Source organism: Ovis aries, chromosome 1 (assembly GCF_016772045.2).
Source record: "Ovis aries strain OAR_USU_Benz2616 breed Rambouillet chromosome 1, ARS-UI_Ramb_v3.0, whole genome shotgun sequence".
NCBI lineage: Eukaryota > Metazoa > Chordata > Mammalia > Artiodactyla > Bovidae > Ovis > Ovis aries.
Window position 1 is genome coordinate 8,817,720 of NC_056054.1, and position 27,954 is coordinate 8,845,673.

Consider the following 27,954-nt stretch of genomic DNA (forward strand, 5'->3'; position numbering starts at 1 on the left):
ATTGAACGAGAAAATCTATTTTCACATCCTGATGAAGACATAACTGGCACTGAGTGAATTGTTCTAGAGGAAAACACAGCCCCTGGTTTCCTTTAAAAAAAAACTTGGAGTTATGGCTTTAGAAAAATAGGAGCAGCTGACTATCACAGATAAAAATGCCCTTTTGCCTAATTGGATCTTTAATAAGGAATCCTAATTAATTCCCCTGAATAGAGAACTTTTACACTGGTGTTATCTCAGCCCTGAGCTGATGGGCCTGGTTATTTCCAGATACGGAATAATGAATCTTTCCCAGCCGGACTGGAAGTCGCCAGAGATTTGTCAGCTTCCCTGTGAAAGCAATTACTTGCCAAGGCACCGGGGGAGGTGGAGCTGGGGGAGGGGCTGGGGGAGGGTAACTACAAGCGGAGGGATTGAGGGGGATGTAGGGGAGCTTAAGAGGGCATCGTGGGGCAAGGGTTGGGAGAAGACGGGCAACCGTGAAGGAACCCACTGGTGCAAGGATGGGGGCCATGTCAGCTTCTGGGGTGCCGCCTCCAGCTCCGAGCGCAGCCGAAGGGACATTTGCCTTCATGCGGAAAACGTCGCTTGATAGAGCTTGACAGATACGGATAACTGTGAGGGCTGAATGGGCAGCACGTGGAAGTCAGGAAGCAGGCCTGTCTGCGTCTCCTCGTGGCCGGGGCAATGGCTGGGCTGTCACGGCCCGGGGGCCTTCATGGCATCCGTCAAGCCAGCATCCAATGAAAAGGGTTATCTGGACAGCTCAGGCCACAGACCAGCGGCGGGGAGAATGTGGCTGAGTGACACGGGCCGTTTGTCTGTGATGACAGGACTCTCCTGCAGGAGAAGTCTGGGGGCAGTCTGTCCTGTGCTCCCGGAGCATCTGCTGGGCTGGCTGCACGTGGCAGTCGAGGTCTGGGCAAGCTGGAAAGCCAGCCTGAAGCTTCTGCCAAGCACAGCTCAAAGGAGAAGAGCCACACCAGGGGAAGGAGTAGGAGCCAGGGTTGGAGCTTCGGGGGCCCCCTTCAGTCTCCTTCCAGCTGGAATTCCCACCCCAATCCAGGGCACGGGTGGGGGGCACGAAGACCAAGAGGTTGGAAGGAAAGGGCGCTGGCTCGGCCTGCGGCTCGCCAGCTCTGTGACCCTGGCCTGGTGACCTTGCTCACTCTCTATTTCTCACAGTGACTTGAAGATGCATAGGAAGCAATGAGTGGAGACGCCTGGCACGTAGCTGATGCTCTACCAAGAATGCTCGTCTTTTCTTCAAGCCCTCCCAATGCCAGAAAAATCACCGCCACGGGCAGCTCCTGCTTGAAGGGAGTCTGTGGTACTGTGTTCACATGTGAAGAGTTAGGAAGTCTGTGCGCAAGGCTGGGGTCGGGGAGGGAGAGGGCGAGGGGAGACTCACCATCCGCCTGATAAAACTGGGGCCGCTGAAGTTCAGAAAGCTGAGCGCCCTGCTCAGAGCAAGGGTCAAAGCCCTGTTGTTCATCCCTGTCTGTCTCCATGCGCCCTTGAGGTTACTGCCAAATGGCCTTGGGACCTCAGAGCTGCCTGGCCCAGAGGGTCATGACAACCTCCTACTGTGGTCTCCCGCTGGAGGCCAGTCTGCAGCTGCCGCCTGACTGATCAGCTGCGGAGGCTGAGACCCAAGGCTCCTGAAGGGAGGTGTGCAGCTGTCCGTGTGGAGCACCTGCTGGGAGGCTCCGGGAGTGGGAGGGTGGTGGGGGGAGAAGGGAGGGGGCCCTTCCAGGTGCTCAGCCATGCAAGGTCAGAGGAAGGACACAAGCAGGATCTAACAGCTGGGAAGCTGGTCCCCTTCAAAGTCTTTCTTGCCACGTGTTTCTTGCAACTTTCTGCAAGGCCCCGAGATGGTGAGTAAGTTAATTGAGGTCACCCAGCAAGTTCGCAGCAGAGCTGGTATCTGAATCCAAGATGGACTTCTAAATCCATGCTCTTTCTCTTGTTCAACTCTGCCTTTCTTGAGGTTCAGGGGTGAGCAGGGAATCCTGGCGATCTTTCCTGGGATGATGAAGGGGAGACCCTGCTGCATGGTCCCTCTCTCAGCAAGGTCTGCAGACCTGGGCTCGGAGCCCTTGCTACCTCCTTCCTGACTTGGGTCATGGACACCGGGAGCTGAGACTTCTTGAGGAACAGCCAGCAGCATTCACATAGGAGAATCAAGCCTACTGGGGACCCAGCATGGGGCTGGGGGTGCTCAGCACCAGCTTGGGAGTTAGCAACCCAGATGCCCTTTGGACAAACATTCTCCAGGTTCGCCTGGCACAAACGTCCTTCAAGGAGGTCTCACAACATAACGGAGCTGGCAGAAAAGACCGCAGGAGGGAAAACTGAGGGAAGGGAGAAATGTGGGGGCAGAAGTCACATTACCCCAGCTCTCTACACGGGAAGCAGCCTGTGAGCCTCAATAGCCTGTTGCAGGAACAGAGCCCTGAAATTCCCTGGTAGTTCAGTTGGTAAAGAATCTGCCTGCAGTGCAGAAGACTTTGGTTCGAGCCCTTGGGTGGGGAAGAGCCCCTGGGTGGGGAAAATCCCCTGGAGAAGGAAATGGCAACCCACTCCAGTATTCTTGCCTGGAAAAATCCCATGGACAGAGGAGCCTGGCAGGCTACAGTCCACTGGGTTGAAAGAGCTGGACACGACTTGGCAACTAAACCAAAAAAAAAAAAGAAGAAAGGAATAGAGCCAGTTCAGTTCAGTTCAGTCACTCAGTTGTGTCCGACTCTTTGCGACCCCATGGGCTGCAGCAGGCCAGGCCTTCCTGTCCATCACCAACTCCCAGAGTTTACTCAAACCCATGTCCATTGAGTCGGTGATGCCATCCAACCATCTCATCCTCTGTCATCCCCTTCTCCTCCTGCCTTCAATCATTCCCAGCATCAGGGTCTTTTCAAATGAGTCAGTTCTTTTGCATCAGGTGGCCAAAACATTGGAGTTTCAGCTTCAGCATCAGTCCTTCCAATGAATATTCAGGACTGACTTCTTCTAGGATGCCAGACTCCAGTATAATTCTAGGCAAAATTGAATGCTTAGTTCAAGAGCCAGGGACTTGCTGCAACGGGGACTGTCCTGGGACATGAGAATGGGGTGGGAAATGCAGTCCTGGAGGATCAGTGGTGCACAGTGGGCAGGGGCCGCCCTCTGCTGGCTGGGACACAGGACTGAGTCTCTACAGACCCTCAGAGAGAGGACAGAGAGGACCTGAGACTCAAGAAGAGCGAGCCAAAAAGCCACTTGAACGATGCAGTCAGGGCAGAAAATGAATCAGAGCTCAAGGAGCAGAAGAGAAGGGGTAGACCAGAACTCAGAGTCTGGCGGGGACAGTGTCCAATTCCTGGCTCAGATGCTTGCTAGCTGTATGACTTTTCACAGGTGTCTTTACCTCGTGGAGTCTTAAGTTTTTCCACCTAAAAAATAGGGATGACGGTATATTCTTTACAAGTGTTTTGTAGGGAATGAATGAGATAATGCATGTGAGACCCTTGGCACAGTGCCTGACACCCCCTAGCACATAAAGATCATGCACCCCTGAAGGTGTATTCAGGCAGGAAGGAGAAGATAATCAGAGACTCCAAGAGGCCAGACAGAGCGCACCAGAGCCTGCTCCAAAGGCAAGGAACACTCCCAGGAGTGGTGGCCTGGGGGGAATGGATCGGGCAGAACCCAGATGCAGAGGAGAGGAGAGGGTGCAGTGGGGAGGATGCTGAGCCTCTGAGGTTCAGTGTCTTCTACAAGACATGATTCTGCACTCATAGATGCTGATGAAGATTCAGTGAGGTAGTAAGTGCAATGACATTCAATTTGCCTGCAATGCAGGAGACACAGGTTCCATCCCTGATCCAGGAAGATCCCACATGCCCTGAAGCAACTAAGCTGGTGCACCCCAGCTTCCAGAGCCTGTGCTCTAGAGCCTGGGAGCCACAACTATGAAAGCCCAGGCACCCTAGAGCCTGTTCTCCAAAACAAGAGAAGCCACTGCAACGAGATGATCGTGCACCACAGCTAGAGAGTAGTCCCCGCTCGGCACAACGGGAGAAACACTCCCGCAACAGGGTAGACCCGGCACAGCCAAAAAATTATAAATAAATAATGGTAAGTTAAAACAACTAAAGGTGATGTCAGTCAGCCCAGGAAGCAGCTGGCTCACAGAGGCAACCAAGACATATTTGGCTGCTAATTTATCTTGATATCTGTCCCCTTGCCAAAGGGCTCTGAGGCGAGGCGAGGTGGGATGAAGTGCTACCTGCCTTCCTTTCTGGTGGTGGTGAGATGGGGCGGTGAGGAGGGTGCTGAGACTCTAAGGTGTCAGAGGCTCCATGTATTCAACAAACTGTCAGCAAACGTTGATGCCTGCCTGTTGCTAGGACTTTGGCTGAGCCCTGAGGATTCGGGGATGCTGGATTCAGTGGATGCTCTTCGAGCGTTCATGTTGGGAGAATGCTAGAGAACCATGGCAAGTGCCAGCTCAGCAGGACCCAGGCGGTGGAGGGGCAGTGCAGGGAGCTGGAGGAGGGGAGGCGAAGATGCTGCCACAACTCAGTTTCAGAAAGGAGACAGCCTTTGCGTGGGCCTCCACCAGGAGACAAGGAGAGAGGCTAGCCTTCAAAGTCCCAGGGTTGAGACTTTCTAGTTCATCATTGTAACCACAGGGCATATCACAGAGCAGGATAAGAACCTGGCACAGAGCAGGCAGGCAAAAAGCTCTTGTTCAATAAACTCATAACGTCCGTTTAGGAGTCAGCGAGCTTCGTTTTAGGAAACAGATGTGCTTGTCCGGCCTTGTGCCTAAACTAAAGCTAAACATGTAAGTGAAATATAATCTGGGAATTTCTGTGCCAAGAAATCTAATAATGGAGCCATTCATAAGAAGATTGAGCATTTCTTAATGAGCAAAAATCCACCCCTTCCCTATTATTGCCCTGGCAGGAATTTTGTTCAGGCCCAGTGTGGCTCTCAAACTTGCATCTATTTCAGAACACCTGAGAGAATAGTTACAAACACTGAATTTGGGCCCAATCATCAGAAATTTTGGAGCTAGTCCTCTAGGGTAGGATTGAATCTGCATTCCCTACTGCCTTCAAGGCAAGTCTTTTGATTCAGGGAATTGGTTGGTGCATCACAATTTGGGAAACAAAGGCTGCATTCTAGAGGGTGTTCTTTTCAGTTGTTAAAAACATTTATTAGGCTGCGCCAGGTCCTAGTTGTAGCACATGGGATCTTTAGTTACAACAGTGCAAACTCTGTGCTGCATGTTGGATCTAGTTCCCTGACCAGGATTGAACCCAGGCTCCTTGCAAGGAGCACAGAGTCTTAGAAACTGGACTAGCAGGGAAGTCCCTAGAGGGTATTTTTTTTTAAATTGGGGGTAGAAGTGAGAGAGAGCAAGGGTTTAGGGGCTCCTGGGAGCTGCCATTCTGGCCACCCCTTCCCCCCTCACCATGCCCATCACAAGACCGATGTTCCTCAGTTTCTGGGGAAGACAGTCAACTTCTGAAAAGCCTACTTCCCTCTTCACTGTCTGATGGCCTTCATCATCTCTTTCCCCAAAGCCACCCACCCTCCACCACTTTGGGGCACGTGGGGACCCCCTGGAAGCTTTACAGACGTCTGGCTCCCACCTCTGGGCATTCTGACTTAATGGATCTGGGTGTTGGTTCTAACGGGCATCAGGGTTGCACTAACTGCTCTTCATCCTATACCCCTGGCTTCCCTCTGGCCCAGAGATCAACATCGACGGATCACTCTGCTTTCTCTGAATCTCCCCCTCGGCCATGTCACCAGTGACCAGAAGAGGGATCTGGAGGAGAAAGATGAAGCTATATGGAGGACCAGACTTGGAGGATGGAGGTTGCAGACTGAGGACAGAAAAGAGGGTCTCGGAGGTCGCAGAGTTCACGCCTACAGTGGGGAGCCGGTTCATCACCCTGATTGCCTTTTTCCCTGTCTCCCTGGGGTTGGTAGGCAGGAGGCAAAGAGCACTAGAAGGACTCCTAGTGGGATAGGTTGCTGGCAAATTGATTCTGCCCCAACCCTGGGGCAGGTGGAGTGAGCAGCACTCATCAGACCTCGCGCCTTCTTCCTGCCAGGCCCAGTGTGCTGCTGCTCAGAGGAAGGAAGGGGAGGCTGAAACTGACATCAGGCGCCAGACAGGCATTTGCTTAACAAACTGGCTAATTTTAACCTCTGTCTCCCAGACCAAAACTCTTTTGAAGGGAGAAGGAACAAAAAAGAGAGTGATATTTAACGCATTTCTATTTCTGTGCTACATAATGTCTCTCTGAGGTGGCAAGTTTGAGCCTAATTGATTTCTTAGTCAAAAGGGAAAAAAAAAAAAAGACGAAAAGGAAAAACAAGAACTGAGAAACCTAACCTCACGTTGCAATCAAACCTCTCCACGTCCGCCGACTGCTGAGCTTTTTTATTTTTTTAAGACTGGCCAAGTGACTTGCATAATTTAAGATCCTTTCTAGCACTGATCAGCCTGCTCTGGCCAAGCAGTTTGCTGATTAATTATTAATCAGACTGAGTTTAGGATGAGTAATCAGCAAGAGTCAGGGCTAATTTGCAAATGTCCCCCAGGAAGGTTATTACTTAAAATACTTGGTGGAGAGGCTCCATGTTAACCTTTGTAATTAGCCACAGGACATTGTTACTGGTGAGGCACCAGTAGGCTTCTCCTCCCAACAAACCACTCCTGGACACCTACTAAGTGCCAAGTCCTGCCTTTGTAGCTTTCCAGGTTCTGTATGCCGTGGCGGGGAAGGGAGAGGATAGAAAAGAGACAAATACAGAAGCCAGAAAACACCAGGGCTTCAGAAATACCTAAAATAAAACAAGATGTCATGATAGAGCGAGGGGTTCCTTTAGGTTGCATGTGAAGAGAAAGTCTTATTTTAAGGAGGGGAAATTTAAATTGAACTCTGCATTTCAAAACTGCAAAGGTCTTTGGGTGTGTGTGTTTCTTTGTTCTTTTAACTATGAAGAGAGAGGATCTCAAACCCTGGAAATAGCTAGTGCAGAGACCCTAGAAGGGAATCTGCTTGGCCCATCCAAGGGACAGGAGGAAGGTGAGTGTATCTGGGGCAGAGCGAGTGGGTGTGGGTGACTGGATGGAAGTCAAAGAGGTGGGCAGGAACCCAATAGTGTAGATCTTGTAGGATTTGGTTCTAAGTGTGATGGAAAGCTGTGGCAAGCCTTAAATAGGGGGGAGATAATGTGATATGTAAACATCAGCTCCTCCAGTTGCTGTATGAAGAATGGATTACAGAAGGGGTAGAAGCTGGGAAACAAAGCCCTTGAGCAGACAGATGCTGGTGGCACAGAAGCAGAGCAGCTTCCTCTGGAGATTAAACAGAGGTGGAGAAGGCTGGGAGAGGACAGATTGGGAGTGGGGAGGAAATGTCCTATGTCCATAGACAGATGAGTAAGTAAATAAAATGTGCCACATACAGACCATGGAATATTATGCAGCCTTAAAAGGGAATGGAATTCTGATACACGCTATAATAGGGATGAGCCTTGAAAACATTATGCTAACACAAAATGTATGGATGTGAGAGCTGGACTCTAAAGAAAGCTGAGCGCAAAGATTTGATGCTTTTGAACTGTGGTGTTGGAGAAGACTCTTGAGAGTCCCTTGGACTGCAAGGAGATCCAACCAGTCCATCCTAAAGGAGATCAGTCCTGGGTGTTCATTGGAAGGACTGATGTTGAAGCTGAAACTCAAATACTTTGGCCACCTGATGCGAAGAGCTGACTCACTTGAAAAGACCCTGATGCTGGGAAAGATTGAGGGCAGGAGGAGAAGGGGATGACAGAGGATGAGATGGCTGGATGGCATCACTGACTCGATGGACATGCGTTTGGGTGGACTCCGGGAGTTGGTGATGGACAGGGAGGCCTGGCGTGCTGTGATTCATGGGGTCGCAAAGAATCGGACACGACTGAGCGACTGGACTGAACTGAACACAAAAGGAACAAATATTGTATGATTCCTCTTGTATGAAGTGCCTAGAGTAGCTGAATCCATAGAGATAGAAAGTAGAAGGGTGGTTACCAGAGAATGGGAGGGGATGGGGAGTTACGTTTAATGGGTTCTGAGTTTGGATTTGGGAAGGTGAGAAAAGTTCTGTAGGTGGACAGTAGTGCTGATTGCATAACAATGTGAATCTACCTCATGACACTGAACCGTACACTTAAACTTGATTAAAATGGCCAATTTAGCGTTATTTTACCACAATTTTAAAAAGTCTGCTTTGAAGTGTTCATTTTGAGATTCCATTAAGAGTTTGAGATTCCCATTCATACATATGGATCCCAAAAAGGTCCTTCAGGGCTGAATATTTACACTGAGAGTCACTGGCGTGTAGGTCATATTGAAAGTCAACCTGTGATTCATCGAGATTACCTGGGAAAGAGGGTGAATGGAGAAGAGGAGGGTCCCAGGACCCCCAGCACAGTCCACGTGTAAAGGGTGGACAGAGGTTGAACCGTGGAGAAGACAGCAGAGGTGATAGAGAAGGGATGGCCATAGGCAGCTGGCTACGGGGTTGAAGGCAGCCAAGAGAAGGAACTAGTTTCAGGGCAGATGGCCCGTGTTGGATGTTGCCAAGAAGCCAGGTCACATGAAGACGGAGCAGTGACACTGGTCACTTCCCAAGGCCAGCTTCAGTGGCAGCTGGGGCAGATACTGAGAAAGGGATCTGTCTCAGCAGGTGTGGTAGCCGGATGGAGCTGAGTGATGGGGGAGTTCGGGGCGTGCTGGTTTTGACTTCAGATGGTAGATACAGAACACGTCTCTATGTTCTTAAACATTAAACAGTGTTTGATAGGAAAGAAAAAAAAAAATGACGAGTGCAAAAAAAAAAAAAAAGGAGATGATTCCAGCAGGGAAATCTTTGGAGAAGAACAGATCTGCAGCATAAAGGAGAGGCTGTTCTTTGACAAGAGCTACGGCGTTTGTCTCCTGAAATTTGAAGTGTGGCAGAGAGACTCGCTCACCAGTCATTTCATCTGCTATCACATTCCCAGGCTCCCTTATGGTTAGGTTGAACCATGTGAATATTTCTTTTTTTTTTTTTCTAACTTTTTATTTTGTATTGGAGTATAACTGATTAAAAATGTTGTGACAGTTTCAGGTGGACAGCAAAGGACTCAGCCGTACATATACATGTATCCATTCTTCCCCAAACTCCTCTCCCATGCAGGCTGCCAAACAATATCTAGAGCAGAGTTTTCTGTTCTATACAGTGGGACCTTGGTGGTTATTCATTTAAAATATATCAGTGTGTACACGCCCATCCCAAACTCCCCAGCTATCCGTTTCCCCCCTCCTTGCCCTCTGGCAACCAAGTCTGTGAGTCTGTTTCTGTTTTGTATAATAAATAAGTTCGTTCGTATCTTTTCTTTTTAGATTCCTCATATAAGGGATGTTATGCTGTGTTTCTCCTTCTCTGTCTGACTTACTCCATATGACTATTTACGGCCAATGAAGTGTGAGTGAAAGTGATATGCATCGTATCTGGGCTGTGGCCGTGAAAAGCCCATGTTAGATCCACCACTCTCTTTGCCTGCTATGCCATTGGACAAGGCCACATATTCCAGATAGTGGAACTACAAGATTCTAGATCCTGGATACTCCTGGGTGTGACTGTGTGGATTAGAGAGACTCCCAGAACAGACGTGCAGCATAAGCAGGAAATAAGCCTTTGTGGTGTGATACTACTGAGTGTGAGGGTTAATGGAGTTCAAAGAAGGAAGTGGCAAGGGAAGAGGCTGGGGTGGCAGGTAAGGGCTGGATCAAGAAGGGCCTATCAAGGGCTGGAATTTTGTTCTGTAGACAATGGAAGATGATTGAAAGCTTTTGCCTGGGGCTTAGCATGTCAGATCTGCATTTTAATTAAACCCTTCTGGTAGCAGTGGGGAGGATGAATTGGAGAGTGCCAAGAAGCTGAGTGATCAGCAAGGAGGCTATTATAACCCACAAAGAAGAAAAGATGATGGGCTGAACTGGGGGAATGGTAGTCAAGACTAAAGATATGCCACGGGGGGTTCATTGGGGGGAACTTCCCAATTAACTGAATGTGACTGGTGAGAGAGAGGGATTAGACAGGACGATTCCCAGAGCTGTGGTTGACTAGGTAGAGGGTAGTGCCATAAACCAAGAAAGGAAACAAACCCTGCCCACGTTAATCATCAGTTATGAATGAAGTTGGGATCCGTTGAGTCAGAGGCATTGGTGAGACATGAAGGGAGAGTTGTCCAATAAGTACTTGGCTCCAAAGGCTGATACCCAGTGGGAAGGATGAGCTAGGGAGCCACATTTGAGAACTGTAAACAGACAGGTGGCTTATCTGAAGCCACGGGAGCAGATAAGCTAACCCAGGAAGAACATGGGGGAATGGGCAGTGCAGTTAGGTGAGAACAGAATCCTGTGGTCATTGAAGAAGACAGAGAAGGAATGGTCAGAGAGGTTAAGAAAAATCATAGCGAGCAGCCTCAGAAAGAAAAAAAGAGAAAAGGAAAGTTCTGGAAGGAGCAGTAAGCAACAATGTAAAGGAATGCAGAAGTATCCAGTAGGGCGACACTTGAAGATGACCTTTTGGCTTTGGCATTGGAAGTGGTAGTGTTTGGGGTTGGGGGCTGGTTCTCTGATGATGATCTTAATGGGAATAGTTTCAGGGGGAGGCTGGGGGTAGAAGCCACAGTGAAGTAGGTGGAAGTTACTGGGGCCAGAACCCTGAGAGGCAGCTGGGACAGACTGCTCTTCCAAGAACTTCGATGAGATTTCCCAGAGATGCTGGAGTTCTAGTATCCCACGAAGTCTCTCCATTGTGTTCAAACCAAGCCTGCCTTCTCCCTTCCCAAATGACAAAATCCACTGAGTCTAACCATGTCATTTGCCACTTCATCAGATTATCAAATGCTAGCTTCCTGCTTGCATCTTGCTTCTCTGGCGAGTTGTGGGTATCATACATCAGCGACTGGATGAGGAGGAACTGGGGTTACAAGAAGTATAAGCTCAGGGACAGAACTAGGTCAGTCTTAGGGAGCCAGGAGAAGTTGTGAAAGCAAGGGACAGGCAAAAACCAGAGTGAAACATGGGCTACGCGATGCCAAGAGCACACAGAACAAACATCCGTGGCCAGGTGGGAAGGAGGAGACCAGGACTGGGGCCTCGAACATCGTTCTGGAAGGCGGATGGTGCCAGAGCGAGGGGCCTCTGGAAGGGCCCAGAACAGCACCTTCCATCTGTCTTCGCGGCTCCATCGGGCATCTGGCAGCTCCTCCAGAGAGGTCGACAAGAGCATCTCACTGTCTGGTGCCCTTCACGGTTCTGGCACGGGCTGCCACGCAGACGCCGTGCTTATTACCAACCTGTTGCACGCAGTTGGACCCATGGGGCGCAGGCCAGCTGCCTGACCTCGGCTTCCCACACATAGAACTTGGCCAAGTCGCCAGCTCTAGAGGAGACGCTATGCCGAGAGCGGACGACCCCGGCTTGCTTCCTGCCCCGTCCAGCTGCAGCTCGTGTTCTCTTTCTGAGAACAAGTTCTCAGCGATGCAAACAAGAAAGTCATGTGGCGCGTGCAGAAGCCCCAGCCTCGCGCTCCAGATCTCCGGGCCCGGGCTGCCAGCAGCATGCCAGGGCTCTAATCCTTTCCCACTGCTCAGCTGCAGAGCCCGTAATGCCACTTCCAACTCCGAGAGATACGGGAGATGAGATTTTAAAGGGCTGGTTATTTATGGCCTGGCTCCTGATGGAAAGAACAGATGTAATTTCATGGGCTCCATCAGAAGAGAACAGCTTCTCGGGCTGGTTTAAAGCATTGTGATGTGGCAGGAAAGGAGAGGGAAGTGAGGTTGTCACAGACCCACAGGGAGGCAGGAGGTTCTGAGTCTAGGCTGGAACAGGCCCATCACCTTGCCAGTTCCGGGTGCCACTGCGGTTAACGGCCTCAGTCATGCACCATCTCAGCTGTTTCATGAACATCTCTGCCAGCCTAAGACCTTGACCCTGCCTTGCTCCTGATATTCAAACAGACTGAAACCGCAGAGAACAGGCATAGACCTCACACCACTTGCCTGTATGAAGTTCAAAGGAAAATAGGGCATTGTGACGTGGGTCTTCGCACGTGTAATCTCCTCTGCCTGAAGTGCTGATCCTGAGTGCCTCCCACGGCGGCTCCTTCTCAACAGTCAAGCCTTAATCTTAGATCCCGTCCCCTCAGAGAGGCCGGCCCAACCCTCTTTACTTAAGGTCTCCAGAGCTATTATTCCCCATCCTGTTCATTTCCTTCATGGTACTCATCACAGCTGTATTTTACATATATTCTGTGATTCTTTTTTCCATAGCAGTCTCCCCGGAGTAGACCAGAAGTCCCACAAAAACAGAGACTTCATTTGTTTTCTCCACCACTGTATTCCCCGATGCCAGGCTCAGTGTCAGACAATGGAAGGGCTTAAGTCGTTTGAATGAATGAATGATGACAGACGCTGGCAGGGAAGATGGAGGTGGTACGGCTGACCGAGGTGCTGAAAGCAGACACTGCTGATAATGCTGCTGGTGCTGATCCCTGAGGATGACTTCTCAAGGCCCTGCCAGAATACATACTTAAACACCAAACTTTTCAGCCATAGTCATTCCTGTCCCATGGCCATCTCCACTCGTCTCATCGCAAACAGTGTGTATCAGTAACCCTGTCCCTGTATCTTCTTCCTTGCTGTGGCCTTAACTTCCCTCTCTGTGCCCATTTCATGCTGGGGAGGCCAGCACCCCCTGGCCCGGCTCCTTCCCCTGTGTTCCTCTGCTGAATGACCCCACCATAGCCATCAAGCCAGAGACGGGATTCACCACAGACTCCTCCCCTGCCTTCATTACTCCTTTCCAGTGAAGCCCCCAAAGCAGCCGACTCTGTATCTGAGGTGTTTTCTGAGGTCGCCGTCTCTGCTCCATCCCTTTACAACTACCATACTTCAAGGCTGGATGATCTCTCGGCTGAGTGGTCACCGAGTTTTACAGCTGGCTTCTGAACCTTCTATGAACCCAATTAAGATTCAGGGTGATCATGTTCCTTCTCTGCCTAAAATACTTCAATAGCTTTCTTTAGTCTACGGACTCCTCTCCCCGTTTATGAACGTGGGGACAAGGTTCTTTACGACCCTTGCTCTTTCGGTGCTCGTCTCAGACCTCGTATCCTGCCCTTGCTCTCTTGCACCCTGCACCCCACTTGCAATGCTGCAAACACAGCAGGGCTCTTTCTGGCTCCACGTCAGTGATAAACGTTTGCTCACCCCTCAGTTCAACTCCAAAGTCACCCCATCTGGGGCTCATTCATCTGGGTCCTCCCAGGAGCCCCTCTATTGTGAGGGAAGACTGAGTCCTTTCAGGAGGACGCTTTTTGCTTCTGTCTTCCTAGTGACCTGGTATTCCTTTGGTGAACCACTTCTTTTCCACTCCCAGTCAGAGGTTTGGGTAGAACAGATAGCTATGTGACCCGGGCCTGGCCAGTAAGAATATCATCTAGCTATATATCGATGTTGAAGGCCGAGCACATGATTCAATTCTGGTCCAATCAAGGACCATCTGAGGGCTTTTGTGGGAACCTTTAGGAAAGACACACTGTCTTTCTGCTAGGACTGCTAAATCAGTAGGATGGGGGAAGCTGATGGTGGTCAGCTCTGCTACCTCACGGGGAAAGTTGGCCCGAGAGTGAAGCCAAGACCCAGGAAGACAAAGCTGGGTGAGGGGGAGAAGCAAATACAGGTGACCTTATCTACACGCCTTGATCCAGCAGTGCCTGAAGCCAGTTGGACTTTTTAGTTATAGAAGACAACATATTCCCTTTCTAGCTTGAATCAGCTGGAGATGAGTTTCTACATCTTGAAAAAAAATAAGAATTGTAGCTATTACATTTCTTTTTTAGCCCCAGGGGAACTTCTGTATACCTCTAAGAAAAGTACCTAACACATGCTATTGTAAAGCACTTAATTATATGCTTAATTATATGCCTCTCTGCCCTGATTGTGAGCTCCAGGGTCCTGTACAATGCATGCCTATTACATAAACATCTGTGGAGTAAATAAATATCTCCCTGGGGATGGGACTGTGTTTCTGTCTCCCTAGCACCTAGCAGAGCCTAGTTCATAGAAGGCTCTCAATAAATAATTACTGAAAAAAAAAAACAGGGAAAAAGTAACAAAGAATGAAAATGATCTAAACCAATGGTTTGACAAAATATATGTGAATGAATAAATAAGTGAATAGTTATTAACAAATCCCCATTGGCATGCTGTTTTCATTCTAATTATATCTGAATCTAATGACTCTTGAATGAAATATCTAGTTAAAAGTCACTGAGATCAAATGGTTCTAGTTGGCTCAAATTCCATGGGCAAAATGCTTAATAATTAAAACTCAGTGTTTCAAAAGGAGAAATTGTTACCAGCAAAATTTCAAACTGAATGTCTGTATAGTAGATGGGAGTGTTTGTATACCCACCTATAAAAATAAAAGCAAACCAGTGAAGGGAAACAAAGTAAAGAAAAATCCTCAAAGCTGAATCCAGAGAGTAGGTTGAACCTGCTTTCCAGAGAAAGTCTCTTTTCAAAAACAGCTGAAGGGACTTTCCTGGTGGTGCAGTGGTTAAGACTCCACACATCCATTACAGGGGACACGGGTCTGATGTATGGTTGGGGAATTAAGATCCCACATGCCTTGGAGTATAGCAATAAACGAAAAACAAACAACTCCCCCCACCAAAAAAACCCAAAACAGCTGAAGTCTACTGGGCCGCCCTAGGGGCAGGACCTGGGAACACTAGGCATTGGAGTCGGCTTTCTCCTCTTTTTTCCCAGGTGGAAGAGGCTACTGAGGCTCAGACGTGGATAGCAGAGTCTCCAGGGTGGGTGCATGCTGGAGAGAATCCTCCCTAGAGAATCCCTGGGACCAGAATTCCTGGGCCTGTGTCTCAGGGGTCAGGAAGGGTGCTCCTACATTGGCCAGGAGACCCAGCCAGCAGCCCTAGAATGACGCCCTCCCACCCCTCATCTCCCGCTCTCCTATCAAAACAGCACCCACCTTCAAGGCCCGGCTCGAATGCAGGCCCTGCCTGGCGGCCCCAGTCTCCTGCCCCAGGACAGCATCCTCCTCTAAAACCCTGCAGCATGTTCTCCTTTCTTTTCTTATTTTGCATGTTCAGTGGAGGCAAGGTTGTCACACAGAGGCCTGCAGGGGGCTAGACTTGAGGGCACAGAGGGAATGGGCAGCAGATCCCAAATGACCGCAGTGAAACGAAGCATGAAATCCAAGTAGACTGAAGGAAGCGAAGAGGAGAGGCCGAGGGGCTGCGACTCCCGGTACAGGCGGATCCACAGAAGATGGGAGAGTGGTCTTGAGTCTACACAGAAATCGCGGACGCAGGAAGGAGCTTTGAACTCCCTCTACCATACACACCCCCGTGACACATCCCTGTGGCTGGCACTTCAGCTGGCCCCAGAGAAAGGGTGGCTTCCACCTTGAGTGCAGGCCAGGCCTTGCCTGCCCTCCCCGTCACAGGAAGAAACGGCCACAGGGGTGGAAGAGGCAGCGGGAGAGGAGCCAAGGAGGAAGGAAGGCCCAACAGATTCTGCATCCTCATCAATCCGAGACGGTGAGAGGGGCTGTGCCTCCCCACTCTCTACAGAATGTCTTCTCCACACGCTGCCCCTTCTTCCCAACCCTGCAGACTCCTTAGGGTTGCTGGGGCATCGCCCCTGCCCCAGGCCGGCTCAGAGCAGCCATCAGCAGCTGAATGAGTTGAACTGGCCAGCCCAGGGCCTGAGTGTAGGCAGAGAAGAGTTGCTGCTTTTCACAGTGTGCTCACAACATGCAGCTCTGAGAAGACAGTTGCAACCAAATCACCCCCATCTGCTGACTCTGCAAGGGTGTCCTCCTGTCTGACTCAGGGGCTCTCTGCCAGTTCCCCTCACCTGGTGCCCAGCTAATTCCCCAGAGCTGGATCAGGCAAGTGTCACTCTGCCTGGTGAGATGCCACTGGGCTTGCAGGCTGGGCCATGGCTGTGGTGGGGTCACCAAGAATCGGGCGAAGCTCAGAGTGGCCTCATCATACCCTTTTTCCCTCAGAGAGTGAGCACCTTGCTTCTAGTCCCCATCCCAGGACTAAGTCAGGCAACAGTTTACATGTTTATCCCTTCCAACATGCCTTGTAGGTTGGTATAATGAGCCCCATTCTTCAGATGTGGAAACTGAGGTTCAGAAAGGTTAGTAAATATCCCAGGATTCCACAGCGATGAAGAGGTGGATCTGGGTTTTGAGCTCACGTCTGTCTGAGTCCCAAGTCTGCCGTCTCTTCAGTTAGATGCCAAGGGGCAGGCTCAACACCTAAGGTTGGAGACACTACGCAGACCTCGCCCCTGTTCTCGGAGGGGTGTCTGGCTTTCTCTCCTCTCATACAGCCCAGGGGAAGCTCCTGCTGAGATGCCCGGGGACAGAGTTCAGCATGAGGCAAAGGGGAGAGATTCTGGGTGGATTTTAACTCACTGATTTTCTCCATGATGGAGAGGCCGCCTCTGTAATGGCCTGGCAATTACTTCTCCTCGTTATGATAACATGATCCTAATTCCCTCCAGGGACCCAGAAGCCCGGGCTTTAAGAGACTCTTCTGCATCCCTTAGTCCCAGCCCTCCGAAAAATCCAGGAGCCTCGTGAGGAACTGGAGCCGTGGTGAGCGTATTTTCATAGAATTGGAGAGGAAGGAATAGGGCTCCCTGAAGATCACTGCCAACAGATGGGGTCAGAGCAGAACAAAGACCACTATCCACCCCTGAGAAGGATCAGTGAGCAAAAATTGGTCCCTAAATTGAGTTCAGTGAACTAGAAGTATGTATGTGCCAGGGGGGTTGACTTGGTGATGTGTATATGGCAATGACTTGGAGGAGAGTGTGTCCTTTGGCTGTGTGAGAGAGAGAGAGAGAGAGAGTGTGTGTGTGTGTGTGTGTGTGTGTGTGTGTGTGGTAGGGGAGTAATACCAAATCTGCTATGTGGATTGTAACTCTCAAGTCAATTCAAGCCCAATTTGGCTCCTGGTCAATCACACACACAAAAAGACAATTAACTTTAGGGAGAGCAAGTCTAAGACACTTGGGACCCCCTCAGCATGGCAGGGTTGCAGGGTTCAGTGCTCACTACAGTAACAACATTTTCTCACTCAAAACATGTATGGTCGGATTCTCAGAAGCCAGGGATGGACAAGCACAACAGGAAGCGGTAGTCCACCGATTAATGCATATGCATCACAGGGCTTTACGGTTACAGGCAGACACCATTGTTATGTGCCCCTCCCACCCCCGTCTTCCAGTATGTCAGTGCCATTGATTATATCCTCCCACGTTTTTGGCTTTGAATTGTCCTTTGTTTCATGCAATCATGTCCTGAAAAGTTGGCAGGGTTTTTTTATTTTGTTCTCTAATATCCTTATTTGGCAAAATAAAAAATTATCAAGCCTATGTTTTCCCAATCATTTGGAACTTGAAGTCCATGAAGTCCAAACCCTAATTTAAACTCTCCTGCTTACATCCTCCTTGGAGGGGGAGGAGAGTGTGGGAACTGAGTCAGGGACAGTCCATGTCACCATCCTCTTCTGAATCATCACAAATCTGCCACCTGATAGAAGAGGTATGATTTAGTCGCTAAGTCGGGTTTGATGCTGCGAACCCATGGACAGGGGCCCATCAGGCGCCTCTGTCCATTGGATTTTCCAGGCAAGAACACTGGCGTGGGTTGTCATTCCCTTCTCCAGATAAAGGAGATAGTTTTTTTTTTTTTTCCCCTCCTCTAAAAGGTGTATCTGTTTTCTCAATAGATGAAGGGATGTCTAGCTATTCAAATTCATCTTTCCAGATGTTGTCTTTCTCTGCTTGGTAAAGAACTCAAGCTGCTACTGCTGCTGAGTCGCTTCAGTCATGTCCGACTCTGTGCGACCCCAGAGACAGCAGCCCACCAGGCTCCCCTGTCCCTGGGATTCTCCAGGTGAGAACACTGGAGTGGGTTGCCATTTCCTTCTCCAATGCATGAAAGTGAAAAGTGAAAGTGAAGCCGCTCAGTCATGTCCGACTCTTTGAGACCCCACGGACTGTAGCCTACCAGGTTCCTCTGTCCATGGGATGACTCAAGAGAACATCCTAAAGTCCTATTGCTTTTATCCGCTGATAAAAGCAATACACTCATAAACCAGGAGCATCCCATTTTCACATGAGTCCAGGGATCCATAAAGGAGAGGGGCTGGGGAGGGAGCGGGTTCTTTGCACAGACTTCCTGAGCCTGCAGCTTTGTTCATCCGTAACTGCTATGCAGGTATAAATTAGAACAACAAATGCATCCTGCCTGGCAAGGGTGACACAGACCCTGTAAATGATTATAATTTAATCTTACAGCAGAGTTCTGAATGACTCCCTTAACGATTTCCTCTGCTTAATTCCTTCCCCACTGAGTGACTTAATAGGAAAAGGAATACTCTTTCACGTTTGTTTCCCTCCAGAAGTTTGGACAACCGCGTAGATTCACACCTCGGGGTGAGGGTGGAGGCTGTGGGAGACTATTTGGCCTACGGATAAACAAGTGCATCGCAGAGGCCTTGGGGCTGGAAGAGAGAGAACCAGCAAGGCTATCCGTCTAGGTATCTGTTTGCAGAAGTGGGAACTTGGATACAATCCATCAAGAGACCTGATGGAGTGAATTGTGGCAGTCTCACAAGGGAATGCACCACAGCTGCCACAGTCCTTCACAAACATTGCATGACGTAGTGTGCTGACGTGACTAAGAAGATGGGCTTTCAAGTCCAGCTAACCTGGGGCTGAATCCCAGTTCTGCTCCTTACTACCTGTGTGACTTCAAGCCAGTGACCCAACCACACGGGGCCTCATTTTCCTCATCTGTAAAAGGAGGAAGATTATGCTACCTACTTCATAGAAGTCTAAATGAAATACAGCTGCAAGAGCTTAGAATCAGCCTGCCACATAAAAGCTCAATAAGTACTGTTTATTTACTAAATAAATTCTATTCTCACACCTATTACATTTAGGAGACATGTGTAATGATATAGGAAAAATTTTCATGATATAATGTTCAGTTAAAAATATATAGTTACTGACATTTTTCAGATCTTAATTTTTTAATATTAAACATATATATAAATGGCCAGCTAGCTTGATCTAGGCAAAGCAAAAAGGCCAAACGGGAATACATCAAAACGTTAATCCTTGTGGGACTTCGCTGGTGGTCCAGTGGTTAAGAATCTGCCTTGCAGCCTAAAAGAGGGGGGAGTCTGGGGGAGAATAGATACATGCATATGTATGGCTGAGCCTCTTTGCTGTTCACCTGAAACTGTCACAACACTGTTTATTGGCTATATCCCAATACAAAATAAAAAGGTTTTTTAAAACATGAATCTGCCTTGCAATGCAAGGGACGTGGGTTTGATCCCTGATTGCAGAACGAAGGTCCCAGATGTTGCTGGGCATCAAAGCCCTCAAGCTGCAACTACTGAAGCCTGAGCGCTCTGGACCCTGAGTGCCACAACTGGAGAGCCTGTGAGCCATAAGGAATGATCTCGAATTCTGCAACTAAGACCCAACGTAACCAAGTACGAACAATGTTAATACTTGTTATTCATTTCCCTATACCTTTTAATATTGTCCAAGTTTTCTATAAGGAGCATATGTATGACATAAACGATCAGAAACATAGGTATTTTACAAAAAGAGGGCAGGGAGACAGAAAGTCTTCAGACTGGGCAGGTCACTGGGAGTGTGGTTCGGTGGACAGTCATCTAGACTTTCATCCCAACTCCGAGCACCAAATGTCCAGTCACTGCCCCTGGACCAACCTCCACACAGCAATCAGCCATTGGCTCACATCTGCCTGTCTCAACACCCCATCCAGGGCAGTAAATGACCTGATTTGGCCAAGTTTTTGCAACACGCTTTTGACACCAAGGTCTTCTGACCCCCGGCTCAGCACACCTTCTACCACTACATGAAATTTGAGTTTCTTGGTCCCCAAAGCTCAAAGTCCATATTTGGCAGGAGTCTGTTCCCATTTTATCCCTCTCAAATAGTCATGCTTGGGGCCTGTGGTGGATTTGTCTGTTTTCCTCACTGTCAAAGGGCCATGTCTTACTCAACTGGCCTTTCTACAACAAAACCTGGTATAAAAGAAATGTTCAACATCAGCCACTCTTTTTCCTCCTCTCCCATCCTTCCTCCCCTTCCCTGCCCATGTCTCTAGCCCCTTGACCACTATGTCTGTCTTCCCAAGGGACTATCCATCCCTGATGCTTGCAGCTGCCACTTTCTGCTTCACTCAGGCCCCTCAGTGACACCTCCTCCTCCTCAGTCCCAGGCAGCGAGCCCCACCTTTCCCGGCACCACGCAGCAATCAAGACTGCAAAGAAACACGCCTGAGCGCATCCTTCTATTGGCTCCCGATGTTCTGACCCAGGTCCCCCCGCTGCCCTCGTCCTGATAACAGAACCACCAGAACACAAGAGCACATTACGAATGTCACACCACCATTCTCGAGGCTTGTCACCCAAACAGAAAGCACGTTACTCCCTAAGCCAGCCCCAGCTAGGGCCCACCCCATGGGTCCAAGCCTGGGAGACCACACACAACCAAGGCCGGTAAGCCTTCATCATCCGTCTCCTCCCAAACCTGCCGACACCAGAGTCTCCATGGCAGCAGAACACAGCTCACAAAAGCCCTGCTTTGTGGTGAAGCCAAACAATAGGAAGTAGGTTAGCCCTTCCCGCAGGAACCAAGACGTGATAATGCCTCTCCCGTCTCAGAACCCTGGGCATGGGAAAAGCAACTGCCACTCAATGTTCTAGGCCCTTTGTTGGATGCTTCCAGCAATGGGACAATATTTCACATCATTTCACTGAGACCCTATCCACGTCCTGATACCACTGTTAGTCTTAATGCAAGTTCCTTGACCAAATCCCATCCTGATATTCTTCAGTGAGGACATGCTTCAAATCAGGTACCAAAATCACCGTGAAAATTGACCCCAGCTCTGCAAATACACAGTGACTTCTCATTATGAGGAAAGGAAACTCTCCAGCAGGGGGCAGAACAGGTGGCAAAGGGACCCCTGGCTGCAGGTCTAGGCACCGAGGGGACCGCATCCCGGGAAGCCACAGCTGCAGGGACAGGGGAGGGGGAGGGGCGGGGAGGCGTGCTTACCAAAGGGAGGAGCCTTCAGTCCCCGTGACTTCCAGGAAGTCGTAACCGTCCTCCAGCTGGAAGTCAATAAAGACCAGGGCGATGGTGTCCCCCAGCTCGGCCAGGATGGTCCAGGTGCAGTCGGCGTTGTTGTGGTACTCCGAGGGGAAGTGTGGGCTGGAGATGATGCCGCTCTGGCCTCGCAGGGTCCCGCCGCACGCATCGTCCGCTGTGGGCAGAGACAAGAGGCTCATGTGAGTCCAGGTCCTGGTACTTAATTGTGTACTTCATGCATGAGAGGCAGAGAGGACCCTGGGACATGACCTGCAGAGACGATGTGCTACAAACTTCCAGAGCCCTGATCATGCCCAAGGCCCTGCTCCGATAATTTTAGTTCTTCTTCTTCTCGTTGAACAGATGAGGAAACCAAGGCACAGGGAGGTAAAGCAACCTGCCTGAGGTCCCACAGCCAATGAGCTAGGTCAGTGAGCTGGGTGAGCTCTGCCTGTTGAGCATGTTTCTAGCTGCTACACCACACTGTTGCGCAATGACCAAGAAAAAAGGAGAAATCAGTTATCACACTTATTCCCACGGTCATGACTGTGGTGACCAGGACCTTGTTTCCTACCAGATCCTAGGAAACTTCGGATGTGGAAGTGAAAGTGTTAGTCGCTCAGTCACGTCCGACTCTTTGGGACCCCATGGGCTGTAGACTGCCAGGCTGCTCAGTCCATGGGATTAACCAGGCAGGAATACTGGGGTGGGTTGCCATTTCCTTCTCCAGGGGAATCTTTCCAACCCAGGGATCGAACTTGGGTCTCCTGCATCTCAGGCAGACTCTTTACTGCCTGCGCTACCAGGGAAGCTCTTGGATGTAATGGAACAAAACGAAAGCTCATCACAGTTCCCTGAGGGCAAAGCTCAAAGGGCATTCACAGCCTGGCCAGACCTCTGCAATCTTCCCTCCTGCTCCTCGGGCCCAGGTCAGCTCCGTTCCAGTGCTGGGCATGGTCACACCTCCTGGGCTTTGCTCACACCGCTCCATCTGTCTAGGATGCCCCTTGTCCAGAGGAAGTCTTCCGATGCTTTGAGATCCAACTCCAGCGCCACTTCTCAGTAAAGCCTCATTCCCCCGTGCTTTTAATAACTGCTCCCTTCTCTGCGCTCCTGCAGCAAAGTGTGTGACTTCAGACATCGTACTTGGCACCGTGTGAACGACCTGTCACACGTCTGTCTGCCACTCTAGGTTCTGAACTTGCTGGAAATCCCAAGGGCAGGGACCGTGTCTTCCTCATCCCCACAGCACATCCTGATGGAATCACTGCTCCAGCCTAAATCCCAGCTGAGACTTGATATGCAGAAACAATGATCCCAAGACCATGCTCCGATATATAATAGTTAAGAACACTGGCTTTCCGATTTTTGCACACGTCAGTGTGCACCCCTCCCCTGCAGCTTACAGCTGAGTGGCTTAGTGGAAGTTATCCAGATTTCCTAAGCCTGCCCTCCTGGAGCTTGTATGCAAGTGGTGAGGGTGGTTTAGTTGCTAAGTTGTGTCCAACTCTCGTGACCCCATGAACTGTAGCCCACTAGGTTCCTTTGCCCATGGGATTTCCCAGGCAACAATACTGGAGTGGGTTGCCATTTCCTTCTCCAAGGGATCTTCCCCACCCAGGGATCAAACCTGCATCTCCTGTATTGCAGGCAGATTCTTCACCGCTGAGCCACCAAGGAAGCACCTTGTGTGCGAGTAAGGGATAGTAATCCACTTAGCAAGAGCTGTGTCACAGATGTGGACTAAACTATAAAGGAAGGAAAAATGTAATATCAGGGTTCAAATGTGTGTCAGAGGCAGCAGAATAACAGTAACCAAAGTTACTATTTATTAAGCACATACACGGCGCCAGGTGCTATGCTAACTACTCCACAGATTTCATGACTCTGTGAAATATCATTCCCATTTTACAGGTAAAGAAACCAAGGCACAGAGAGTTTCAGTTATTTGCCAAAGGTACAGCTGATAGTGGACTTCCCTGGTGGCTCAGACGGTAAAGTGTCTGCCTACAATGTGGGAGACCCGGGTTTGATCCCTGGGTCGGGAAGATCCCCTGGGGAAGGAAATGGGTAATTAAAGGAGCTGGGATTTTTAAGCCCAACAGTCTAATTTCAGGGCCAGTGCTCTTAACCAACACTCCCTTATCTTGCAGAAGTACAATTCACAGTTTGAGGACAGAGATGAAGTAACACGTTACTTTGCTTGGGTGGGTCAGTTTGGGCAAGTTTAACAGAGGCAGTACTGTCAGGGCAGGGTTTTGAAGAATGAACCGGAGTTCACTACACAGAGAAGAGATGGAAGGGCATCGAAAAGAAAAGAGAACCAGAGGTCATAACTATGGAAGCACACAACCACAAGGCAGGTCTAAGATAAGTCGTTCGAGATGGTCTGTCTAGAACAGAGCGAGCAGAGAGGAGTGATGGGCGGTGGTGCTGGAGATGGAGGAGCCAGACGACAGAGGACACTGGGCTCCAGAAGATCGGAAGCAGTGGGCTGTATTGGAAAGAAACTGGATTTTCGGGTCAGGAAGGTCTAGACTTGAATTTGGGTTCCACAATTCTCCGGCGCATGAGACCCTGGGAGATTTATTTCTCTAAGCTTCATTCTGCTTCTCTGCAGAATGGTTTCTTGTGACAGCTGAAGGGAAAATGAATATGACAGTACCGAGCATTAGCCAGGGACAGGCGCGTGCCTGATGCCCAACTAAAGGCAAATCCTCCCTTTCCTTCCACTTCATCTTGAGGATCAAAGACAGTGAGGAAACAGGATTATATCTGCATCTTAGACCACTGGGGCATAGACGAGGTCTGAGCTGGGGCAGTGGGCAGGATGCTCTCAGTAGCACAGAGTCACCACAGTCAAGGTAAGGCCAGATGCGATCCGAGCCAAAGGACCTGAGGAGGGTGGGAGTTGGACCTGCTTGACAGCTAGTGAAGAAGTAGATCTACAGGACTAGCAGTCGGGAGGCATGAATGAACCCCAAGCTTCAGGCATGAGCATCTGGAGGAACAAAAGCTGCCACTTCCTGTGTCAGGGGACCCAGGAGGAGGGGGACGCCTTGCAATGTGGAAGGCAGGCAGTTTGGGACACCACGGGGCAGAGTGTGTGCAGGGGGCATCCCAGTGGAGAGATGGAGCTGACAGCTGGATACACAGAAGCAGTGTGGGATGGGGATAAAAGTGGGTTTATTCAGAGGTCCTGAACTATCCTTACTAATGTCATTCTACAGGGGTAAGGTCTATTCAAGACAATGAGCCCATTTCTTCCTTCTTTTTCTATTTTTTTGGCCGTGCCATGCAGCATGTGGGATTCTAGTCCACTAACCAGGGATCAGACCTGTTCCCCCTGCAGTGGAAGTGTGGACCACCAGGGAACTCCTAAGAATGAGCCCATTCTTAAATGTTCAGCTCCTCGATATGTATGAGCACAGAAATGAAGGCATCTCACTCAGCAGGTACTCAGGAAAGTTTCCCTCCCACACTCACTAGGTGAGCAGCTGCTGTGTGCCAGACACTGGGCCAGGCCCAGCACTACATCACGAAAAGCATGATCTCATCCCTGCCCGGAGAGTTTCTCTGAGTGGGGGTAGCCAAGCAAACATGCAGTGGCTCCCAGAACTGTTACAACCAAGGGGTCAAGGCACAGTGACAGCTGAGGGGACTTGAGAAGGCTTCACGTAAGAGGCAACATTTGTGTTGAGATATCCATTCATTCATTTAACAAACATTTACTGAGTATCTCTTATGTGTCAGGCACTGTTCTAGGTACAAAGGATTCATCTGCAAATAAAATTCCTACCCTTGTGAAGCTGACATTCCAGTCGGAAGAAAACAGACAATACTCAAGATAAATAAGTAAACTTCTTGCCTAAGTAAACTTCTTTCCCAGCAATAAAGAATCCACCTGCCAATGCAGGAGATGAGGGTTCAACCATGGGTTTGCTCCCTGGGTCAGAAGATTTCCCTGGAGAAGGAAATTGCAACCCACTCCAGTATTCTTGCCTGGGAAAGCCCAGAGGAGCCTGGTGGGCTACGGTCCCTGGGATGGCAAAAGGGTCGGACACGACTGAGCGACTAAGCAACCAAGAGTGATAAGTGAAGTGGTGACCAGTGCCGGAGGGGGATGGGAGGACCTCGCACTAAACGGGGTCAGAGCAGGCCTCGCTGAGAGGCTGACATTTACCGAGACCAGGGGGAGGCAGAGGGGAAGCGCGGTGATTATCTAGAGGAACAGCATTCGAGATACAACAGCAGATGCCAAGGCCCTGGTGTGCAGAGGCCTGGCACTGCTAAAGAGCATCAGGAGACCCAAGCGGATGGCACCCTGGGAGTAAGGAGGAGAGGGCAGGGATGGGGCTCCATGGACGACCTTCGAGGCCACTGCTAGGTCTTGGGGTTCTATCGGAATGAGATGAGAAGTCAGCGGCACGTTCTGAGCAGACCTCATCTGACTGGTGTGTTAACAGGATCCCTTGAGCTGCTGTGTAGACAACAGACCAAAGAGGAAGAGGGCAGAAGCAAGGGGCTTGCAGAGGCTACTACAGTGATTCAGGAAAGAGATGTTGTTGGCTTGGGCCAGGCGGTACTGGGGAGATGGAGTCAATGTCTGGCTGCGTTTTGAATGCTGAGCTGGTGGGATTGAGGGCTGACTGTCTGGTAGGATCAGGCCAAAGGGTGTCCTAGGCAGAGCAAAGGCAGGAGCAAGGCGGCTGCAGGGGCACGTGTAGCATTTAGAGGCATAGTCAGGATTGTTGGAACTCAAAGGGCAACACAGAGATGGCAGAGCTGGGTGGGTGGGAAGGACGGGCTGCCTGGTGAAGGGCCTCGGATGCCATGTGAAGGCCTGCAGTTCTGTTCTCCTCATTTCCTCCCTTTTTTTTTTTTTTTTTTCCTGCTGCCTCCAATCCAGGTGACCTGCCCCCGTAAAGCAGGGTGGGAGGAAAGGTAGACACATTTGCTTTGCTCAGTTTTAAATTGAGTTTTCCTGGAGCTGTTTGTCATGTCCAGGTGCACAGCCTTTCCTGGGTATCTCTCTGGCAGAAGCCTGTGAAGTCTGACATCCAAGGCAGTTTGTCTCCTTAACTTCACCGTGACCAGTACCAAGGAGATAAGGCCCAGGAGCCAGCCAGCAAGCGGGAGGTTTGTCAGTGTCGTTCCCAGCAAGCGCAGGGCCTGCAGGCTGCAAGAGTCCCACACTGGCCCTGTCTATCCCAGGTGGAAGTGTCTACACTCTTAGCCACAGTAGCTTCATCTTGACTCCACTGAAGGTTAGGAAAGTCACGGTCAAAGAAGAGACACTTAGCCTGGACCTTGAGAAAGGAATAGGCAAGTGTGGAGGGAGAGAAAAGAAAGGGCTTCCCCGCAGAGGAAACGGCATTTGAGGGCAAGGGGGGCCCTAATGGGCTTGGTGAGCTTGGGAAGTGGGGTACTTTCCCTCCAGGTGAAGGTGTAGGATGCATGAGATGAACGGTGGGGTGGACGTGGAAAGGGAGGTGGAGGTCCACTCGGAAAGGCCTCAGAGGGCTTGCTAAAGGGAGAGATTCTGCCCTGCTGGTGCTGGGGAGACTTGTAGGACTGTCAGCAGGGAGTGAAAGCTGGGTCTGCTTTAGAAAGTGACTCTGGTCCCTGCATGATGGATGGATGCTGTGGTTTGGGGGGTGGCAAGGGTGGCAGGTGGGGAGAAGTAGTGAGGAGAACAGTGAAGAGGCCATTCCCATCATCAGAGCCTGAACTCTGGGCCATGTGAAAGAGGAGAAGGAGCAGAAGAGATTCAAGAGCGAGTCTGGGGGGAGAAACAAGAGGATGTGGCCTCCACCCCGGAGTGGACCACAAAGGGGAGGAGGGAAAGCGGACCCGGAGGTCTGTAGCGGGCCAACAGCGCTGATGATGGCAGTGATGGGGACGGTGGGGGAAGGGCGCTTCCCCACCCCCACGCCGAGGGTGAGTGCAGAGGAGGCTGAGAAGTGGCCATGCACATGGGCTGGCGGCACCGTGGAGAGGACCCGGAGCCTGGAGCCCAAGAGGCTGGGAGTGAGCCAGGCTCCATGGGAGTGGAAAAGGCTGGGAAGGGAAGCAATATTTAATGGGCAGCAGACAGAAGCAGGGGCTCCTGAAAGGAGGCAGAGAAGGAGAAACGGGGTGGATGTTAGAGGGGAAATCTGCAGGTGGAAAGGTGAGGGAGCAGGGCAGGAGTGCAGGGACCTTGAGCTGGCCCCAGGGGTGTGTGGTCTCGAGCCTCCCTCCTGTCTCCAAGCATCCCTCCTGCCCTTGCCCACCCATTCCTCACACAGAGGCCAGTTCAGTTCAGGAGCTCAGTTGTGCCCAACTCTTTGCGACCCCATGGACTGCAGCATACCAGGTCTCCCTGTCCATCACCAACTCCTGCAGTTTACTTGTGATGCCATCCAACCATCTCATCCTCTGTCGTCCCCTTCTCCTCCTGCCTTCAATCTTTCCCAGCATCAGGGCTTTTCCAATGAGTCAATTCTTCACATCAGGGGGCCAAAGTATTGGAGTTTCAGCTTCAGCATCAGTCCTTCCAATATTCAGGACTGACTTCTTTTAGGATTGGCTGGTTGGATCTCCTTGTTGTCCAAGGGACTCTCAGGAGTCTTCTCCAACACCATAGTTCAAAAGCCTCTATTCTTTGGTGCTCAG

At 50.3% G+C, this 27,954-nt stretch overlaps 1 protein-coding gene across 2 annotated transcripts in view; it reads right to left on the bottom strand.

Moving 5' to 3' along the window:
• CSMD2 (CUB and Sushi multiple domains 2) overlaps positions 1-27,954 on the bottom strand; it is a 683,354-nt gene that overhangs the window by 399,745 nt on the left and 255,655 nt on the right. For both annotated transcript variants that reach the window (XM_027967572.3, XM_060416549.1), the window contains exon 5: positions 21,265-21,472. In XM_027967572.3, coding sequence (XP_027823373.2) covers positions 21,265-21,472 — 208 coding nt within the window. The remainder of the gene's footprint in view (positions 1-21,264; positions 21,473-27,954) is intronic.